The 19750-nt window shown below is 36.7% G+C and overlaps 1 protein-coding gene across 1 annotated transcript in view; it reads left to right on the forward strand.

Moving 5' to 3' along the window:
• Nucleotides 1–19750, forward strand: part of LOC101424051 (sterol O-acyltransferase 1-like) — a 78661-nt gene that overhangs the window by 54232 nt on the left and 4679 nt on the right. The window contains exons 4-13 of the mRNA XM_058274805.2: nucleotides 1444–1595; nucleotides 2804–2863; nucleotides 4544–4651; nucleotides 5878–6160; nucleotides 7099–7177; nucleotides 7647–7728; nucleotides 8025–8070; nucleotides 8806–8935; nucleotides 10660–10757; nucleotides 19043–19141. Of these exons, the coding sequence (XP_058130788.1) occupies nucleotides 1444–1595; nucleotides 2804–2863; nucleotides 4544–4651; nucleotides 5878–6160; nucleotides 7099–7177; nucleotides 7647–7728; nucleotides 8025–8070; nucleotides 8806–8935; nucleotides 10660–10757; nucleotides 19043–19141 (1137 nt within the window). The remainder of the gene's footprint in view (nucleotides 1–1443; nucleotides 1596–2803; nucleotides 2864–4543; nucleotides 4652–5877; nucleotides 6161–7098; nucleotides 7178–7646; nucleotides 7729–8024; nucleotides 8071–8805; nucleotides 8936–10659; nucleotides 10758–19042; nucleotides 19142–19750) is intronic.

Here is a 19750-nt window from a genome sequence, read left to right on the forward strand (position 1 = left end):
TTGGCAACATCTTTCATTAGTGTGGTAAATTCTTTGCAATTGATAAATACACATTGGAGCACTGCCACTAAATATGGATTATAGTTTACATTGTAGTTTACACTCACTCACACTCAACTCTGTAGGTTAAGGTAGGATGTATAATGGCCTGTATTGTCTTTGCAATGTCATTTAGGATGGTATCCGAGTCCCCAAAATGTCCCTGTATTGCACTTATTTTTCCCTCTCCCTACCCGCAGAACCTTCAGTGGCCACTACCTCCATATCAATGATCTTTCTTCCATTGCTCGAATCACAATAAGCCTATAATAGAAAACTATAGTATTCTGTAGTAGAATGCTAGTAAGTCTACTTTAGTCCATAGTTTGTTCCCCTATCTTGAGGACTTTGTGATGGTGTTGCCATCTCCACCTTTAATTGAGCGGGTTCTTCAATCCCATATGATGGCTGGGACTGTCTTGCTTGCAGTTGTAGACTTTCTGAGTTCCTTGGTATGTTATTTGTCCATCGTCTCCTCCTTGTTAGTTGTCCTGGCTGAGTCTAATGAACTGGAGAGAAGGTGTTGCAACTCTGTTGAGATTCAGGGCCCAGCTGACACATGGACAGCCCCAAGATTTAAGTCTCATTGATGTACACCTACAAACTCTGGTATTAATTCTAGGTACAAATAGACAGTCAGAAGAGCCATGTGTAGGGGAAACCACAGCTGTGTCCAACTCTTATGACACTAGGAAGCATAAATTCCAAAGTAGGTCCCACTGGCAAAGGACCAAACTCCTTAGCTGTCTGCCCTGCCTTTAGTGTCTGGATATCTCCATAGCCCTCAGGAACCCCTCTACTTAGGGTAATAGATACTGTTTTTGTCAATGAGATCCTGCTGTGACGTGCATAAGCATTACTTCCGGAATGACCTCCTGACTCACTTTGAAGTCTCTTAGCCATATAACTCATTTGTCTTTTCCTCTTTTCGGTCAAGGTCTTTTTTTTTTTTTTCCCCAGTTGCATTGCTTCTTGGTACTTAAAAGCAATTCCTTGGTGCCAGGGAGGTTCATCCCTGGGAGTCATGTCCCACACTGAGGGGAAGGTAACGCATTTGTATTCTGACTTTGGCTTAGAGAGAGGCCACATTTGAGCAAGCGGAAGTTTCCCAGTAGGTAACTCTTAGGTACCCTGCAACACTAGGCTAAGTTTCCATTTAAAAAGTCAGGAAGTGAGAGTACTCCAACTTCATTCTTGTTTTTAAAGATATTTTTGGCAATTTGGTGGCCCCTTATCCTTTCAAATAATTTTGAATATTGACTTATCCATTTTTGCAGAATGGCTGTAGAAATTGGCTTTCTATTCATCCATCTCTGTTTATGAGAACCCTTTAGAAAATGTTAATGATCCACAAGCATGTGTCAGTTCCTAATATTTTCCTTTACTTGTTTAAAAATTTGGTAGCAATTGAAGCCATTTTTTATGAAGGAAGTTGGCAGCCAATTTGATGAATTTGTGACCAATCTCATTGAAAAATCGGCGTCATTAGATATTGGCAGGTGTGCTCTCACATCATTTTCTGTTCTTGAAGACAAGAAAACCAAGTGTAGGATTAAGTAAGTATGTGCATTATTTTCTTTTAATATCCTTGCTTGTACTGGGATATCCCTGTATTGAGAGAGTAAACTCTGAAGCAAGAATGTCTGAGAGCATACCAATTTTTATTTTTTGTGTGTTGCTTGGGGCTAGTTATTGAAAAATTTGAAGGGTCAGTTTCTTCATCTCAAAATGTGGGTTATAACACAATATAAGATAGTTCTGACTCATAATAATAACAAAGTCAACACTTATTGAGTGCTTACTACGAAAACTCTCAGATATGCTACATGTTTAACTCATTTAGAATAAGCAAGAACCTATGAGGTAGGTACTTTGTCTGCAAATTACAGATTAGGAATCTGAACCACACAGCAGTTTAATGTTGTCCAAGTTCATACAACTGATATTTGAATGCAGTCTGGCTGTCGAGTCCATGCTCTTAACCATTGTCTTTATACTGCCTCTCTATTGTACTATCTACAATATTTGCAATAAAGTATACAGTGCAATTAGTATTTATTTTGTCATTCAGTCATCCAGAGTAGTTGAGGGAACTCTTTCAAAGCTAATATGAGCTTATTTGTCATTCTGTATTTTCTTCAGTTTTATGCCTCTTGCATTCTCTCTGCCAATCTCCTGTTCTGCAGAACAGTTTTCACCAGAAATAGCTGACAAGTGTGCAAATGAGAGTTCTCACAGCACTGCAAAAAGCCCTATACAAAATGATCATGATAGATGTTAAAATGCAAGATTTCAGTATTTGGAGACAACAAAAGGGTAAGATTAGGAGAGAGGTGAGGATTTGAAAGTCCTTCCGCATTACCAAGGGTCTCATAAACATCAGTGGAGTTTTGGAGACAGACCAATAAAGGAATATAAACTGGGATAAAGTATGGCTGTTGGCATGTCATAGGCTCAGGTAATGTTTAGGAGGAGGAAGAGTGGATGTCAGTGTGTGATGCCAGGAATGCATCTCCATAGGGACTGGGAGCCACAAGGATTCTTTGCTCCTTCAGGTAATATGCTGAGCACCTCTTCGCACCTAAATAGGTATGCATTGTTCAGGAGTAAATGAGGTAACACATATAAGACCATCACACAATATCAGTCTCATAGTGAGGAGCAGTTAATTAAGGTTGGTAATCTTCTTTCTCTTGTCCATAGGCATTGATGTCTTCTAACTCTTGAAATACTTATATGTTGTTTTAATTTTTCCTCCACCCAGACATCTGAGGGCATCTCCTGAAAAAGGAAAATGTTTTATTGTGAGACAGTCTCTCTTAGAGTGAGTATTTTGAGTTGCTTCTGTTAATTTTTAGTTGGAATTAAAAACAAAACACTCCCTTGTTTAATAGAATTATTACACACTCTTTGGGTGTTTAATGAGTTTGTTTTGGATTCACATGAATCTTTAATTTTGATATTTTCTGCACATTTCGTGTCTCTTGTTCCTTCTTTCTCATCTTCAGGTTCTGTATTTAGTTTCGAAGGAGGGATTAAGGGTGAGAATGATTATCTGCCTCTGATAAATTTCTTGAAGCTGTGTTTCAGAGAACTGGTTTCCCACAAACTAGGACAAAAGATTTCCAATTAGGTAAACCACATTGAGAGAGTTTTTGGAGTTGCTCTCTTTTTGATATACATTTTTTTTCTGTCTCTTCTTAACTGGCCAGTTTAGAGACTTGCTGGTTTTCTCAGAGATACTTACTTAAGAACTTTAATTAATTTATTTAAATTAATTGTGAACACCTCATTTGTGAACTGAAAATTAAATGTATACTTTGATGAATATTTCTTGTTATTGCCTCTGAACAGATCATTTATTTACTCATTCATGTATTCATTAGAATACTGCAGAAATTTTACTGCCTTAGTGTTAAATTTTCACCTGCAAAATTTACTTTCTATTAGCCAAATTGACATGTACTAATTAACCTTGACAAAAAGGTCAAAATTTTCTAAATATAAAATGTAAAGTTCCATTCCATTTTTTTCTCACACTATTGTTTGAAGAGATTTATCTTTTAAAAATTCTGCCTGGAAACAAATGAGTAAGGTTTTTGACATAAAAGGGAAAATAAAACAATTATTTTCAGTGTTATAGTTAAGATTTAAATGACAGAATTGTACTATATGATTAAAACAAAAAATTTAAGTATACTTGAAATTTTTAAAGCAAGGAACTAGAACACACTTTCTGTAGCTCTATTGGTTATTTATTAGAATTTAAAGAGCCCTAATCCAGAGATTTAATCATTTTTTAGATTCCCTGAAAAATTATTTAGAAGGCTGATATATATATCATTATAAAAACAGGTTAAGAAACATATTTCAGTCAGATTCATAAGGTATTTAGGAAAAGTCACGTAGAACATAAAATCATTGTTATGTTCTGAAAGAACAATAACCTACTCTTAAACAAATACAAAGGTCAATAAGGACAGAGATGGTAAGAGCATTTGCAAACAGTGAAGTGTTATAGAAATGTAGGGTCATAGCTGGCTATCACCATCAACAGTATAAAATTCATACATGTTAATCTTCACATCTTGAAGACTGATTGTACTAGTTGATAGTACTGGTTGAATTAAATGTAGGGAGTAGAATGTGAAGATAGGATTAAAAAAGAATCTCTGTAGCATTTGGAATGATTTGTTTCCTTTTTTCAGGGAATGTCCTTTTTGCTTACCTAGAAAACTCATTAGGTTTTCAAATTTGCACATCATTTGTTGATATGAGAGTTTTGTATCACTATTGTGTTCTAAGAGCCTCTTCCATTAATTTTTTACTTTGATCGTGTCATTCATGTCCCTACACTTGAGGTTTAATGTATAAGGTTGTGTGATTACTGTTTTTTGAGACTTTTTGCAGATTAATGAGCATCTTCTGAACTGCTTTAAATAAACCTTTTTAACCTTTCTTTGTTAAATATAAATCATTGATTTTGTTTGACCTATGTTTACAGTGACCTGTTAGAGGTGGACCACATCCGAACAGTGTATCACATGTTTATTGCCCTGCTCATTCTCTTTAGCCTCAGCACACTGCTCATAAATTACATTGATGAAGGAAGGTAAGACAACACAAAGGATGTTTGGCTAGTTGATGCCTGAGATGTTGGGAGTTTTCACTAAAGTTTCATTTTGGTAAAGGGTAATTTGGTTAAATTTGATCCAGAAAATACCAGAACAGCTGATTGATGGCAATATTCACGTCTCAAAAGTTTCACCAAAAACAAAATTAGAAGTTTCTTTTAGTTTTCATATGGTAAATTTTAGTCAACCATATCAATTTTCCCATGTGCGAGAATTCCGTATACAGTATATCAATTTTTTACTATGGATACATGTAAGATTAAGTTAGTAAAGATATGTAGCTTATTGGAAATTAAGTTTTGAAAATTTGACTAATTCTTTTTGGCATAAAATAAAATTGTAACCTTTAAAACACATAGTGGGAAGCAGATATGGCTCAAGTGATAGGGTTTCCGCCTACCAAATGGGAGGATCTGGGTTTGATCCCTGGGGCTGGTGAAGAAGAAGAAAGAGTGTCCTGCATGGCCTGCCAGTACCCACATGGTAAGTCGAGTTCCCACACGAGTGTCAGCGTGGCAAGCTGAGTGCCCGCCTGGTGAGCTGAGTGCTTCTGTGAATGCCCACATGGCGAGCCGAGTGGCCTCGTGGTGAGCTGAGTGCCTGTGTGGTGAGCCAGTGCCCATGCAAGTGAGTCACACAGCGAGATGATGATGCAACAAAAGAGAGATGAAGGGGTGAGTCCAGGTGAATCACAGAAGAAACCAGGAACTGAGGTGGCACAGATGACAAGGAACCTCTCTTCACATCAGAGGTCCCCAGGACCCAATCCCAGTGAATCCTAGAGGAAAAAAATGAGAAGAGAAGACCAAAAGAGAAATAGATACAGAAGATCACTCATTAAATGGACACATTTGATGGACACAAAAACAGTCAGGGGGCAGGTAGGGAAGGGGAAAATATATCTTTTAAAAAAACACATACTAAGAGTTTTAAACATTTTATTCATTTGAAAATCAACTCTTTGGGAAGTTCAAAGTCTTTGATCAAATAATCTTAGGGATTTTAGGAAAACAGGTTGTGGAGAAAAAATGTGACCTAGAATTGTAGATCTTGGAGTTAGAAGGGGGAGTCTATTTAGTAGAACCATTGTATCCATAAGTTCCATGTATTAATATTATAATGTTTCATAATGATGAAAATTTTAGAGTGTAATATGTATCAAAAATTGACTCCTATGTTCTTTCTCTCTGCATTTTCTCCCCAGGTTGGTGCTTGAGTTCGGTCTCTTGTCTTATGCTTTTGGCAAACTTCCTGTTGTTGTTTGCACCTGGTGGGCTATGTTCTTGTCCACAATTTCAGTTCCCTATTTCCTCTTTCAACGTTGGGCCAAGGGATACAGGAAGAGTTCTCATCCAACAATGCATTCTTTCTTCCATGGCTCACTTTTCCTGTTCTTCCAGATTGGAATTTTATGTTTTGGGCCACCTTATATTATATTTGCATATACACTGCCACCAGCTTCCCGGTTCATTGTTATATTTGAACAGGTAAGTTTTTGAGTTTTGTCCAAAGCAATGCTGTGCTTGGTTAAATAATAATATTAATACAAACATTCTGGTAATATTAGCTATATTAACTTAGATAAATTACATTTTCAAGTTCTTTGTGCCATTATCTGTAAAATTAAACCATCAAAACTATATCTGTTCATCTCTTAAATTTTATTCACTGTCAGTATTCTCTGAATCATTGCTAATTGAAATAAGTTATATTGAACCCTTCTGGGTAAATTAAAATGTTTTTCTTGAAGAATTTTTATAAAATCATCTAAGTTATAGAATTATTTTTAAAATTAAAAACTCGACTTTTGAAGTATCAGATTCTTGTCATAAAACTATTCCCATCTAAATAAATGATTTATTTCAATTTGACTTTATATACTTCATATTTTTCTGATTTATATTGGTTGTCCTGATGTAATCACAGTTTAGAAAGCATGTCTCTTTTAAAAAAAATAAACTTTTTTAATGCTTATATATGTAAATAATAGATGAAAAATGAATAGCAGTTTCATTTTTTTTACACCAAATAATGAACTTTTTATATCATTTTTTTTTACATCAAATAATGAACACATTTGATATAAAAGTACAGAGAAGGGTTCGTATTATTGATTTTATGTTTATGTTTGCCTAAGGGAAAAGACCCTTTCAGGAGACTTTCTATTAAGAGGTTTTTAATTTCTTAATTTCATTATATTATAATAGGAGTGCTGTTAGAAGCACCATAATTTTAGGGTATCAACATATCCTTCTATACAGTTAGTTTTTTGGTTTGCTTTATCCTCTAAGAATAAACTTGGATTGGTGTATGCAAAATTGAGTTGTTCTTTTCTGTGGGTGCAATCTAGTGCTGTTCCAGGTTGCTTATAGGATATTAAACAATGATAAAACATTCATGTTAATTTTTTCCCCCTCTTTTGTAGCTTCGTTTCATAATGAAGGCCCATTCATTTATCAGAGAGAATGTCCCTCGGGTACTAGATTCAATTAAGGAGAAATCAAGTACGTAATACCATTAGGTCAAAGGATAGGATATTTTAATATTTGGATTTTACTGGGTTGGCACATTATGTTCTGTAGAGCATGTTTGATTTTAAGTGTATAGGATCCATATTGGTTTGGAAGACTGTGTCATTGTTTCCTGATTATTCCTCTTTCTTAAAAATTGATCATTTGAGTCTTTGCGTTACCTTCACCCTCTTTACATCCATGTGTGCTTACTCTTTGGGAAGTGCTGCTTCATACTCTAGAAGTTTTCTAGTCAGAGAAATAACTTAGTTTAGAAGGTCTGGCAATATTCAATCAATACGAAAATAAGAGGAATAGGAGGAAGTTATTTCAGGAGATCAGGACAAAACAACATGAGCAAAGGGAAAGTCTTATTCTTCCCTTTTCTATACTTCTTTTTTTTAAGGTTTGCTAGAAGAAATCAAAGAGCTCCAGACTGATAAACAGAGCTTTCCTTTTTCAGGCACTGTTCCAATACCCACAGTCAACCAGTACTTGTACTTCTTGTTTGCTCCAACACTCATCTACCGCGACAGCTACCCCAGGTAACAGGCACTCCGAAGTGGAACTAGGATGAGCTCCAGAAGAGTGGCATGAGTGAGGTTGGGGAAGTAGGCAAGGGCCAGCTCAGAATGAGTTTTAATTTTCTCTCTGGGATGGGAAGCCCTAGATGGTGATTATAGCAATCTGATTGGACACAGTAATTCTTGACAGAATGGTATAGGTACTTCATATGTTCATAAATCATGTTCTTTGTGGGAAATATTAATTGTGAGGGTATTTGATGTTCAGTTACTTACTTTTTTTATTTACAAAATATATTTTGTTTCTTCCTTTTTAGGACTCCCACTGTAAGATGGAGTTATGTCGCTACACAGTTTGCACAGGTACCTGTTTTTTTAAAAAAACTTTCTATTGCCTAAGGTGTGTTGACTGGTGGGAGATGGGAGATTCCTATTTACATATTATAATAACAATTTAATCCATTTGAAGTATTAGTAAATTTGTGTCTACTGTGAGTTCTAGAACTCTTTTTGTTGAGATTCTTTTGAGCTATTTCCTGTACTGTAAATGCTGTTTGTTTTCTTAACATAAAAAGTAAATTTCTTCAAATAAAAAAAGTATTATTTTATTAAAAGTAATTTCAATTAGTGCCTACAGTAAGCATCTACATTTATCCCCTGATCTGCTGCTACTTCCCCATCCCGTTTCTTTATGGTTTATGTTGAGTTAGGGGTGTGACCTGGTCTCCCTTTATCTACTCTGATTACCAGAATCTTGAATCCCAGAAGATCCCAATTTAAATCCTTGTCTAAATCAAAAACCTGTTATGAAATGATAGTTTGTTTTCAGATTCATGTAACAGAAAAAACAGGTTCTAAAAGACTCTAATTTGAAAAGAATATGTCATTGGTAAAGGACTGGAAAAGGGTATGGTAGAAACTAGGCTTGAGTAATACTTCTGAAGGCATACGGTTTGTCAACCTTAATGAAAATTTGTAAGTGGAATGTATATGTATGTTGGTTCAAGTGTAACGATTACTTTTTTGGAATTTAAAATCATCTTTCATATTTCTTCACCAATCCATCATTATTATAACCATCTCTTTGTTACATTCCAGTTTTTTGCTTGCATTTTTTATTTATACTACATCTTTGAAAGGCTCTGTATACCTTTGTTTCGGAACATCAAACAGGAGCCCTTCAGTGCTCGTGTTCTGGTCCTGTGCTTTTTTAACTCCATCTTGCCAGGTAACGTGGGTACTGAGGACTTTGGTCATTCATAAGTTCACAAGGAAAACAAAAAGGTACTGGTTATGATTGCCTTTGGTTTACTTCTTTTCCCCCAGAAACACATCTAAACATCTATATTCACCTTGTCGTCTTTTCCTTCCATATTTAAAATGAGGTGTCATTCTCGTCTCAGACAAATCCTTCCATTTGTCCTTTGTGTTTTGCTCAAGTTTTGCTTTCTCTCAACTATGGGCAGTTCCTATTTATGCCTGCTCTTCCTATTCATTATTTAATTCATTGTAACCTTATTCCTTAACCCACCAGACCACTGAAATGGCTTTTGTTAAGATCATTAATGAAGTCCTGATTCTAAATGCAGCAGATGGTTTTGCCCTTATTCTGTTTGACCTCCATGAAGGATTGAATGCTGTTAACCAATTACTTGCCTTTTGAAATCTTTCTTGCCACTATTTATTATTCTCTTCCTGTCTTGTTGACTATACCTCGGTCTTCTAACTTCATTCATTCCAATTATTTCTTTCTAGAGATGTATGAGTCCCTGATGAGTGCCAGGTATTGAGGATATAGCAGTGAGTAAGACAGATACAGTCTTTACCTCCAGGAACTTGTAGTTTAATTATAATTACTGTTTCCTACATTTACTCTTTCTCTTTTCTCTACCCATTAGCTGTTGGTAATGTTTTCTGCCATTGCCTTCCTTCTTCCTTTCCCTCTCATTTTCCTTTTCCTTTTTTCCTTTTCCTCCAGGTGATTCCCTGACTGTCCCCCAAGCCTTATTCCAGTAAACTCTATCTATGACTAAAACAGGATATGTGTTATATATTTGTGTGTCCTCCCCTCTAGGCTGCAAATCTTTGAAAGCAAGGGTTGAGTTAATGTCCCTTCAATATGCCTGGCACCAAGTACATGCTCTATAAATATTTTTTGAATAAACGAATGAAAGAGGTGGACATATAAATGTATATTTCACAATATACTGTAGTATATACTATATAGTAGAATAAACAAAATCCTGAGGGACTTTTTTCATATTAAAGATAATACTTAACCAGATATTAAAAAATAGATAGGTATTTGCCCAAGAAATAATAGAAATAGAAAGGTACTTCCAGGTAATGAGATGTATGTAAAGGCATGGAGTATTTTGGAATGACAAAAGTATAGTTACATATGATGTTTCAAAATTGGGGGTACATTTGTTAGAGATAAGTTTAGGCCAGATTTTGCTGGTCTTGCCCCTATTGACATGTAGAGCTGGGTCATTTTTTATTTTGGGCAGCTGGCCTGCGCATCGTAGGGTATTTAGCAGCATCCTGACCTCTACCTAGTAGGTGCCAGTGGGGCCTCCCCAATTTCCCTATTAATGACAACCAAAAATGACTCCAGAATTGCATCCCCTGGGGGACAAAAATCTCCCACATTTGAAACCACATTTGAAAACAATTGGTATAGAGGGATGTTTGTTAATGGGTCTTGGGCACCAAGTTAAGTCATACATCTAAGGATTTATATTAAAAACAGCCTGTCACCTGTAAAACCAACATGGAAATTATTGCTTCATAAAATTAAAGTAATTAACTTTCAAAAGAGCATTGCAATAAATAAGCAGGAACAATACATTTATTTTGCAAAATTATTCCAGCTAATGAATGATGACATAAAAACTGCTTGTTATGTGAGCTACTGGTAAAGACTCTTAATACTCTTACTCTTCTTTTTAGGTATGCTGATTCTTTTCACTGTTTTTTTTTGCTTGCTGCACTGCTGGCTCAATGCCTTTGCTGAGATGTTACGCTTTGGTGACAGGATGTTTTATAAGGTAATAATATACTTGGACTGATTTCTACTTTTAATTTATTTCTTCATTGCAAAGTATTTGAGTGCAGTTGATTAAATAACTTTACCACCTTTTTAACATAAATTGTGAAGTAATTTTCTTTCCACAGGTTTTACCAATATGGAGTTTGAAAATCTGAAACACATATAACTAGCATAGCATCATCTTCTCTCCTGCCTATAATAGCTGCTCCCTTAATACAACTAATATTTTCTGCTGCATCCTGTGAAGATATATTGGTGATTAAGATAGGAAAACACTTGTTCACAGGGCATTATGAGGCTTCTTTGTTCATTTCTTTAAATTGGCTGTGTTTCTATAGGCACTCAAACAGTTCCAGAGGGAAGAAATTTTTCCCTCTTTTGTTTTGAAAATCATTAATTCTACTGAAAATGGTACTCTTATCCTGGAATTAATCTCTAGACTGAATCCAGGGTGGTTCATAGTCTTCTTCAATACTATCTCAAACCCTGTACTGTTTTGTTTGTTCTTATCTCACTCCAAACCTACCACCTCTTTCTTAAAGAAATGGTAAGTGTGAGTTGTGGATTTCAGATGTCTGATTTTATTGTTCTGATCTTAAAATTGGGAGAAAGTAGAGGCATAACTCGGAGATATTGTGGGTTCAGCTGTAGACTATCACAATAAAATGAATATCCCAATTAAGTGAGTCACATGAATATTTTGTTTTCTCAGCACATAATAAAAGTTATATTTACTATAGCCTATTAAATGTTCAATAGCATTATATCTAGAAAAACAATGTACATACCTTACTTGAAAAAACTTTAATTGCTGGTGGATGGTCTTGCCTTGATGTTGATGTCTGCTGACTGGACAGTGTGATGTTGGTGGCAATTTCTTAAAATAAGACAACAATGAAGTTGGACACATCGACCTACTCTTCTTTTATGACAGATTTTGTTGCTGTTTGATAGCATTTTACCCACAGTAGAACTTATTTCAGAATCAGAGTCAATCCTTACAAACCCTGCTGCTGCTTTATCAACTAAGCTGATGTATTATTCTAAATCCTTTGTTGTCCTTTCAAAAATGTTTACAACATCTTTCTTCCATCCAAGAAACCTCTTTCTTTGCTCATCCATTAGAAGTACTTCCTCATCTATTAGTTTCATCATGAGATTGCAGTAATTCAGTCACATCTTTAGGCTCCACTTCTAATTCTAGTTCTCTTGCTATATCCACAACATTTGCAGTTACTTCCTGCACTGAAGAATTGAACCCCTCAAAGTCATCCATGAGGGTTGGAATCACTTTCTTCCAAACTCCTGTTAATGTTGATATTTTGACCTCCTCCCATTTATCATGATGTTCTTAATGGCATCTAGAATGGGGAATCCTTTCCAGAAGGTTCTCAATTGACGTTGCCCAAATCGATCAGAGTAATCATTACCTATGTCAGGTATTGCCTTAAAACATGCATTTCTTAAATACTAAGACTACAAAGTCGAAATTACTCCTTGATCCATGGCCTGCAGATTGGATATTGTGCTGGTAGAAATGAAAACAACATTAATCATATTCTGTATCTCCTTCAGAGCACTTGTGCAACCAGGTGCATTGTCAAATGAGCAGTATTATATATATATATTATATATATATATATATATTTTAAGATTTATTTATCTCCCCCCCCACTTGCTGCTTGTGGTCACTATCTGCTCTCTGTGTACATTTGCTGTGCATTCTTCTGTGTCTGCCAGTCTTCTTGTCTACTCTTTAGGAGGCACCAGGAACTGATCCTGTTTTTTTCCAATATGGGAGAGAGGCATGCAATTGCTCAGTTACCTCAGCTCCCTGGTTTGTTGCATCAGTCGTCGTCTTTTCCTCTATGTCTCTTTTTGTTGTGTCATCTTGTTGAGTCATCTCTTTGCGCTGGCCAGGTCTCCACATGGGCTAGCTTGCCTTCTCCAGGCGGCCCCGGGAACTGAATCTGGGACCTCCCTTATGGCAGATTGGAGCTCAAGCAATTGAGCCACATCCACTTCTGAGCAGTAATATTTTGAAGGGAATATTTTTTTCCACAGCAGTAGGTCTCAACAGTGTGCTTAAAATATTCAGTAAACCATGTTGGAAACAAATATGCTGTCATCCGGGCTTTGTTATTCCATTTATAAAGCATGGGCAGAGTACATTTAGCATTTGTAAGGGCCTTAAGATTTTTGGAATGGTAAATGAGCACTGGCTTCAACTTAAAGTCGCCAGGTACATTAGCCCCTAACAAGAGAGTCAGTTTGTCCTTTATAGTTTTGAAACCAGACATTAACCTTTCCTCTCTAGCTATGAAAATCCTAGATGGTAATTCACAATATAAGGCTTTTTGTCTACATAGAAAATTAGTTGTTCAATGAAGCCATATTGATCAATACTTTTAGCTAGATATTCTGGATAACTTGGTGCAGCTTCTACATCAGCACTTGGTGCTTAACCTTACACTTTTTTCTCAGCTCTGGAGAGGTTTTCTTTCCTTAAACCACATGGATCAACGTCTGCTAGTTTTAAACTTTTCTTCCTCAGCTTCCTCACTTCTGTCAGCTTTCTCAGAATTGAGGAGAGTTAGGGTCTTGCTCTAGATTAGGCTGTGGTTTAGAGAAATGTTATGGCTGGTTGGATCGTCTATCCAGACCACTAAAACTTTCTCCATATCAGCAATAAGGCTATTTTGCTCTTATTACTAGTGTTCACTGGAGTAGCACTTTTAATTTTCTCCAAGAACTTTTCCCTTGCATTCACAACTTGGCTAACTGTTTGACTCGAGCAGCTTTGTTTTTTACCTTTCTTGGCTTTCTATATGCCTTCCCCATTAATCTTAATCATTTCTATCTTTTTTTTTCTCATCTTTCTCATCTATTTTTTTTTATTTTGTGGTAACATGAAGCAAACATAAAACTTCCCAATTTAACCATTTTTAAATGTAAACTCCAGTAGCATTAATTATCTTCACAGTTGTGCTACATTCACCAATATTTTTCATCACCCCAAACAAACTGTATACCCATAAAGTATTAACTCCCTAATGCCTCCTACCCCAACCCCTTGTAACCTCTAATCTACTTTCTGTCTCAATGTATTTGCCTAGTCTAGATATTTCTAGAATTTGATTTCAAATAAGACACATGTGACCCTTCCTTTCTATTGAACACCTAGAGGCCATTGTAGGGTTATTAACTGATCTAATTTCAAATTCATTGTCTCTCAGAGAATAGGGAGGAATAAGGAGAGGCAGAGAGATGGAGACTGTCAGATTGGTGGAGAAGTTAGAACACTCAACATTTGTTGATTAATTTTGCTGTTTTATATGGGCATGGTTCATGGCACCCCAAACACTTACAATAGTAACATCAAAGAACACAGATCACCAGAACAGATAAAATAATAATGAAAAAGTTTGAAATAGTGTGAGAATTACCAAAATGTGACATAGAGTCTTGAGGTGAGCAAATGCTGCTGAAAGAATGATGCTGACAGACTTGCTTAATGCAAGGTTGTTACAAATGTTCAACTTCTGAAAAAAATACACAATATCTACAAAGCCCAGTAAAGTGAAGCACAATAAAATGAAGTGTGCCTGTACAGAAAGAGGCACCCAGACTTCAAGGTAGCCACGATTTTATTCCTTGTGTAATTTATATTTTGGTATTAATACCACTAAACAAGTTTTAAGTGTAAGTATTCTATTATCTGTATGACCTTAGAATTCTCTCATTTTCAGCATCATAAAGTGTTTACTGATTACTGTTTAGATGAATGTTAGATTTGAACAATTCTGCATGTTCAGGGTTTCCTTACAGACCTACTGGCAGAGGTTAATAGAATACCATCATAACTTGCTTGATAATGAGACAAAAGGAGCCAACGAAGTTAATATTTAGAATGAGAATTGGTGTCTTATTTAACACTATTACCCAAAATGCCAATTTTTAAAAGTTGAAGTAAAATTCATCTAGAATTAACCATTTTAAAACATACAATTCTGGGGCCTTTAGTGCATTCTTATGTTATGCAACCACCACCCCTCTCCAGTTTCAAAACTTTTCACTGCCCTTGAGAATTTCCCATAAATTCCTCCCCATTCCTTCTTCCCTTCATTCCCTGGTGACCACTACTCTACTTTGTCTCTATGTATTTGTCTACTCTTGATAATTTATAGAAAAGGATCATAATGTATGAGATTTTTTGTGTCTGGTTTCTTTCCTTAAGCACAATGTTTTCGTTGTTGTTGTTTTGGGGTTTTTAAATTATATTTTTTAATTATTTCTAAGGATACTTAGATTACATAAAATTTTGTATTAAAAAATATAAGGGATTCCCATATACCCCACTCCCCCACCTCCCACTTTTCTCCACATTAACACCTTCTTTCATTAGTGTGGTACATTCATTGCAATAATGAACACATTTTGGAACACTGTCCCTAAACATGAATTATAGTTTACATTGTAGTTTACACTATCTCCCACTCAATTCTTTAGGTTATGGCCATATATATAATGACCGATATCTGTCATTGCAGTCTCACTCGGGACAATTCCAAGTCCTGAAAATGCTCCTGTATTACACCTCTTTTTCCCCTCTCCCTGCCTTCAGCACCTCTAGTGACCAGTGTCTCTACATCAATGATATAATTTCTCCAATTGCTAGAATACCAATAAGTCCATAGTAGAATACCAGTAAGTACACTTTAGTCCATATTTTATTCCCTAATCCTGAGGATTCCAGGATGGTGAAGCCCACTTCACCTCTAATTGAGAGGGTACCTCGATCCCATACAGCTGATGGATGGGACTCTCTCCCTTGCAGTTGTAGACTCCCTCAGTTCCTTGATATGCTGGTTGTCCATTCTCACCTTCTTGTTAGTTTTCCTGGGAGAGTCCAATGAACTGGAGAGTAGGTTTTGCGACTCGACTAAGGCTCAGGGCTGAGCTCGCACATGGACAGCCCGAAGAGTCAAGTCTCTTGGATGTACACCTGCCAACTCAGCACCAACTATAGGTTCAGATAAAAGGGACAGAAGAGGCATGTGTAGAGAATTCATGTCTGAGTTCAACTGTCTCACTCGGGAGTACAAATTCTGATGTAGAGCCCACTGGAGAGGCACCACCTTATTCAGCTATCAGCTATCTGCCATGACCATAGGACTTGGGTTTGTCCAGGGCACTCCAGAGCCCCCCATGTAGGTTAGTATCTACTCTGGCAGTCTACGAGATCATGCTGAGATGTGCATAAGTGTTTCGTCTTGGAAGACCTGACTCATTTCAAAGTCTCTTAGTCATATAAACTCATTTGTCTTTACCTTTTCCCCCTTTTATTCAAGGTCTTTTTAGAGTTGCATTGCTTGATGGTGTTTGGTGCTAGGGAGGCTCATCCCCAGGAGTTATGTTCCATGCTGGGGGGAAGGTAATGCATTTATATGTTGAGTTTGGCTCAGAGAGAGCCACATTTGAACAGCATGGAGGCTCTCAGGAGGATAGCTCTTATGCTCCTATGATACTAGACTACGTTCACAATGATGTGCCATCCTCCATCAACAAAATTTTTCATCACCCCAAACAGAAACTCTGCTCTCATTAAGCATGGACCCCCCATTCTCCTCCCCTCTCACCTTTACTCTACTTTGTTTTTATGGTTGGCCTATTCTATTTAGTGTAAGTAAAATCATCTGTCTCTTTGTGTCTGGCTTATTTCACTCACCATGATGTCTTCAGAGTTCATCTACACTGTAGCATGTATAAGAATTTCATTCCTTTTTATGGGCAAATAATACTCCATTGTATGTATGGACGACATTTTGTTTATTCATTCATGTACTAATGGACCTATGGTTGCTACTACCTTTTAGATATTGTGAATAATGCTCCAGTAAATACAGTGAACAAATAACTGAGTCTCTGCTTTCAATTCTTTTTTTTTTTTTAAAGAAATCACTTTTAATTTCAATTTTGTTTTTTTTTTAATTTTTTTTATTTTTATTTTTATTTATTTAATTCCCCTCCCCTTTCCCGGTTGTCTGTTTTCTGTGTCTTTTTGCTGCGTCTTGTTTCTTTGTCCGCTTCTGTGGTCGTCAGCGGCGCGGGAAGTGTGGGCGGCGCCATTCCTCCGCAGGCTGCTCCCTCCTTCGCGCTGGGCGGCTCTCCTCATGGGTGCACTCCTTGCGCGTGGGGCTCCCCTACGCGGGGGACACCCCTGTGTGGCACGGCACTCCTTGTGCGCATCAGCACTGCGCATGGGCCAGCTCCACACGGGTCAAGGAGGCCCGGGGCTTGAACCGGGACCTCCCATGTGGTAGACGGACGCCCTAACCCCTGGGCCAAAGTCCGTTTCCCTGCTTTCAATTCTTTTAGGTATATCACAACAAGTGGAATTGCTTGGTCCTATGATAATTCTATACTTAACTTTTTTACTTTTTGAGGAACAGTTTTCCACCGCAGCTGCTCCATTTTACATTCCCACCTGCAATGTACAGGGTTCCTATCTCTCCCAATTTTTGCCAAGCATTATTTTCTATTGTTTAGATTATTGCCATCCTTGTGGGTGTGAAGTTAAAACTCTTCTGTGGTTTTGAATTTGCATTTCCTTAACAACCTATAAAGTGGGGACTCTTTTCATGTGCTTATTGGCCATTTGTATATCTTTGGAGCAATGTCTGTTAAAGTGCCTTGCCCATTTTTTAACTGGGTTTTCTGTTACATTTTAGGAGTTCTTTATATATTCTGGAAAATAAACCCTGATCAGATATGTGATTTCCAATTCCAATTCTTTTCTACCATTCTGCAAGCTGTTTTTGCACTTTCTTGACAATGTCTTTTGCTGTACAAAACTTTTTACTTTTGATGCAGTCCAGTTTATTTTTCTTTTGTGGTTAGTGCTATTGGTGTCATAACTAACAATTCGTCTTCAAATCCAAAGTCATGAACTTTTATCCCTGTCTTCTTTTAATACCTATATAATTTCTGTTCTTATATTTAGGTTATTGATTTATTAAATTTAATATTTATGTATGAAGTGAGATAGGGATCTAATTTCATTCATTTGCTTGTGGTTTCCCTGACTTGGCACCCTTATTAAAAATCGATTGGTGGCAGCGGAATTGACCCAGTGGTTAGGGCATCTGTCTACCACATGGGAGGTCCACAGTTCAAACCCTGGGCCTCCTTGACTCATGTGGAGCTGGCCCACATGCAGTGCTGATGCACACAAGGAGTGCCGTACCACGCAAGGGTGTCCGCTTCATAGGGGAGCCCCACGTGCAAGGAGTGCGCTTGTAAGGAGAGCTGCCCAGTGCAAAAGAATGTGCAGCCTGCCCAGGAATGGTGCCGCACACACAGAGAAGTGACACAACAAGATGACACACACAAAAAAAACACAGATTCCCGTGCCGCTGACAACAACAGAAGTGGACAAAAGAAGACGCAGCAAATGGACTCAGAGAACAGACAACTGGGGTGGGGGTGGGGGAAGGGGTGAGAAACAAAGAAATAAATAAATCTTTTTAAAAAATCAATTGGCCTTAGATGTCTGATTTTACTTGTGGACTTTATATTCTATTCCATTGATCTATATGTCTATCCTTATGCCAATACCACACGCTTTGATTACTGTAGCTTTGTATTAAGTTTTAAAGTTGGAAAGTGTGAATCCTCTTACTTTTTCAATATTGTTTTTGGCTATTTTGGGCTCTTTGCAAATCCATATCAATTTGAAGATCGGCTTGTTCATTTCTACAAAAGGCCACTGGAATTTTGATAAGAGATTGTATTGAATCTGTATATCACTTTGGGGAGTGTTTCCATCTTAGCAATGTTAATCCTTCCAAACTATTAACATGGGATATCCTTCCATTTAATTAGGTCATCTTTAATTTTTTTTACAATGTTTTTATGTTTTCAGTATACAAGTCTTTCACCTCTTTGGTTAAACTTATTGCTAGGCATTTTATTGTTTTGTGTGCTATTGTAAATGGAATTGTTTTTAGAATTTCCTTTTCAGATTGTTCCTTGGTGGATAAAACAAAACCGATTTTTGTATGTCAGTCTCATAGCTTTACAACTTTGCTGAATTTGTTTATTAGCTCTAGTAGTTATTTTGTGGTAACCAAAATGCCTTTTCAGATTTTCTGTAATCACTGTATGGGCTAACAATCTATTATAACATTCTTGGGTGTACTGTGTATGTATATTCTTTGGGACTATGCAGATATTTTGGTTGGGTTCCTTATTTTTATTCCTGTTTCTTTAATTTTTTCTTAGGATTGGTGGAATTCTACATCATTCTCCAGCTATTTCAGGACATGGAATGTGGTGGTCCATGACTGGCTATATTACTATGTTTACAAGGACTTACTCTGGGTAATCAGCAAGAATTATGTGACTGATGTTTAAGAAATAGAGATTCTTTTGTGTAGCTGGAAGAACTTATACTTAATTGCTCATAGATAGAGAATGATAGTATCTTGTGTTTGGTTCTCTTGTGAGATTTCACCTCTAAGAGCCCTCTGATTTGAATAGTACTGCTTAGAGACATATATATGTATATATCTTACTGTATATATTAGCAGGTCTAATATCGTATTTTTGCTCTGTATTTTATTTCACATATTGTCAAAATAAGTATGCCTGGAGACCTTGGAGGAATAGTCAGGATTCACCGATAATAAATCATTTCTTTCAAATGTCATTGCCAGCAAATCATCTCACTCTGGCATTTATTTATTTATTTGGGAAAACTCCTGTGCATTGATTTACACTGACATGTCTTTGATACTGATAAAAAGTAATCTTTAATGTGCTGATTGAGTATCTCTGGAGTGTCTAGATTATAATTCTTGTTAGGTAAAGGCACCTTTGGGCTAAGTGACAACATGTTGTGATGCAAAAATCACCGAATTTGATTGCTAGATCTGTCATTTATAAGAGTAGTTTCACATATAGATGAGGCAAGTCCCTTGCCCTTTCTGA

This window comes from Dasypus novemcinctus, chromosome 13 (genome assembly GCF_030445035.2).
Source record: "Dasypus novemcinctus isolate mDasNov1 chromosome 13, mDasNov1.1.hap2, whole genome shotgun sequence".
In the NCBI taxonomy this organism is placed as follows: domain Eukaryota; kingdom Metazoa; phylum Chordata; class Mammalia; order Cingulata; family Dasypodidae; genus Dasypus; species Dasypus novemcinctus.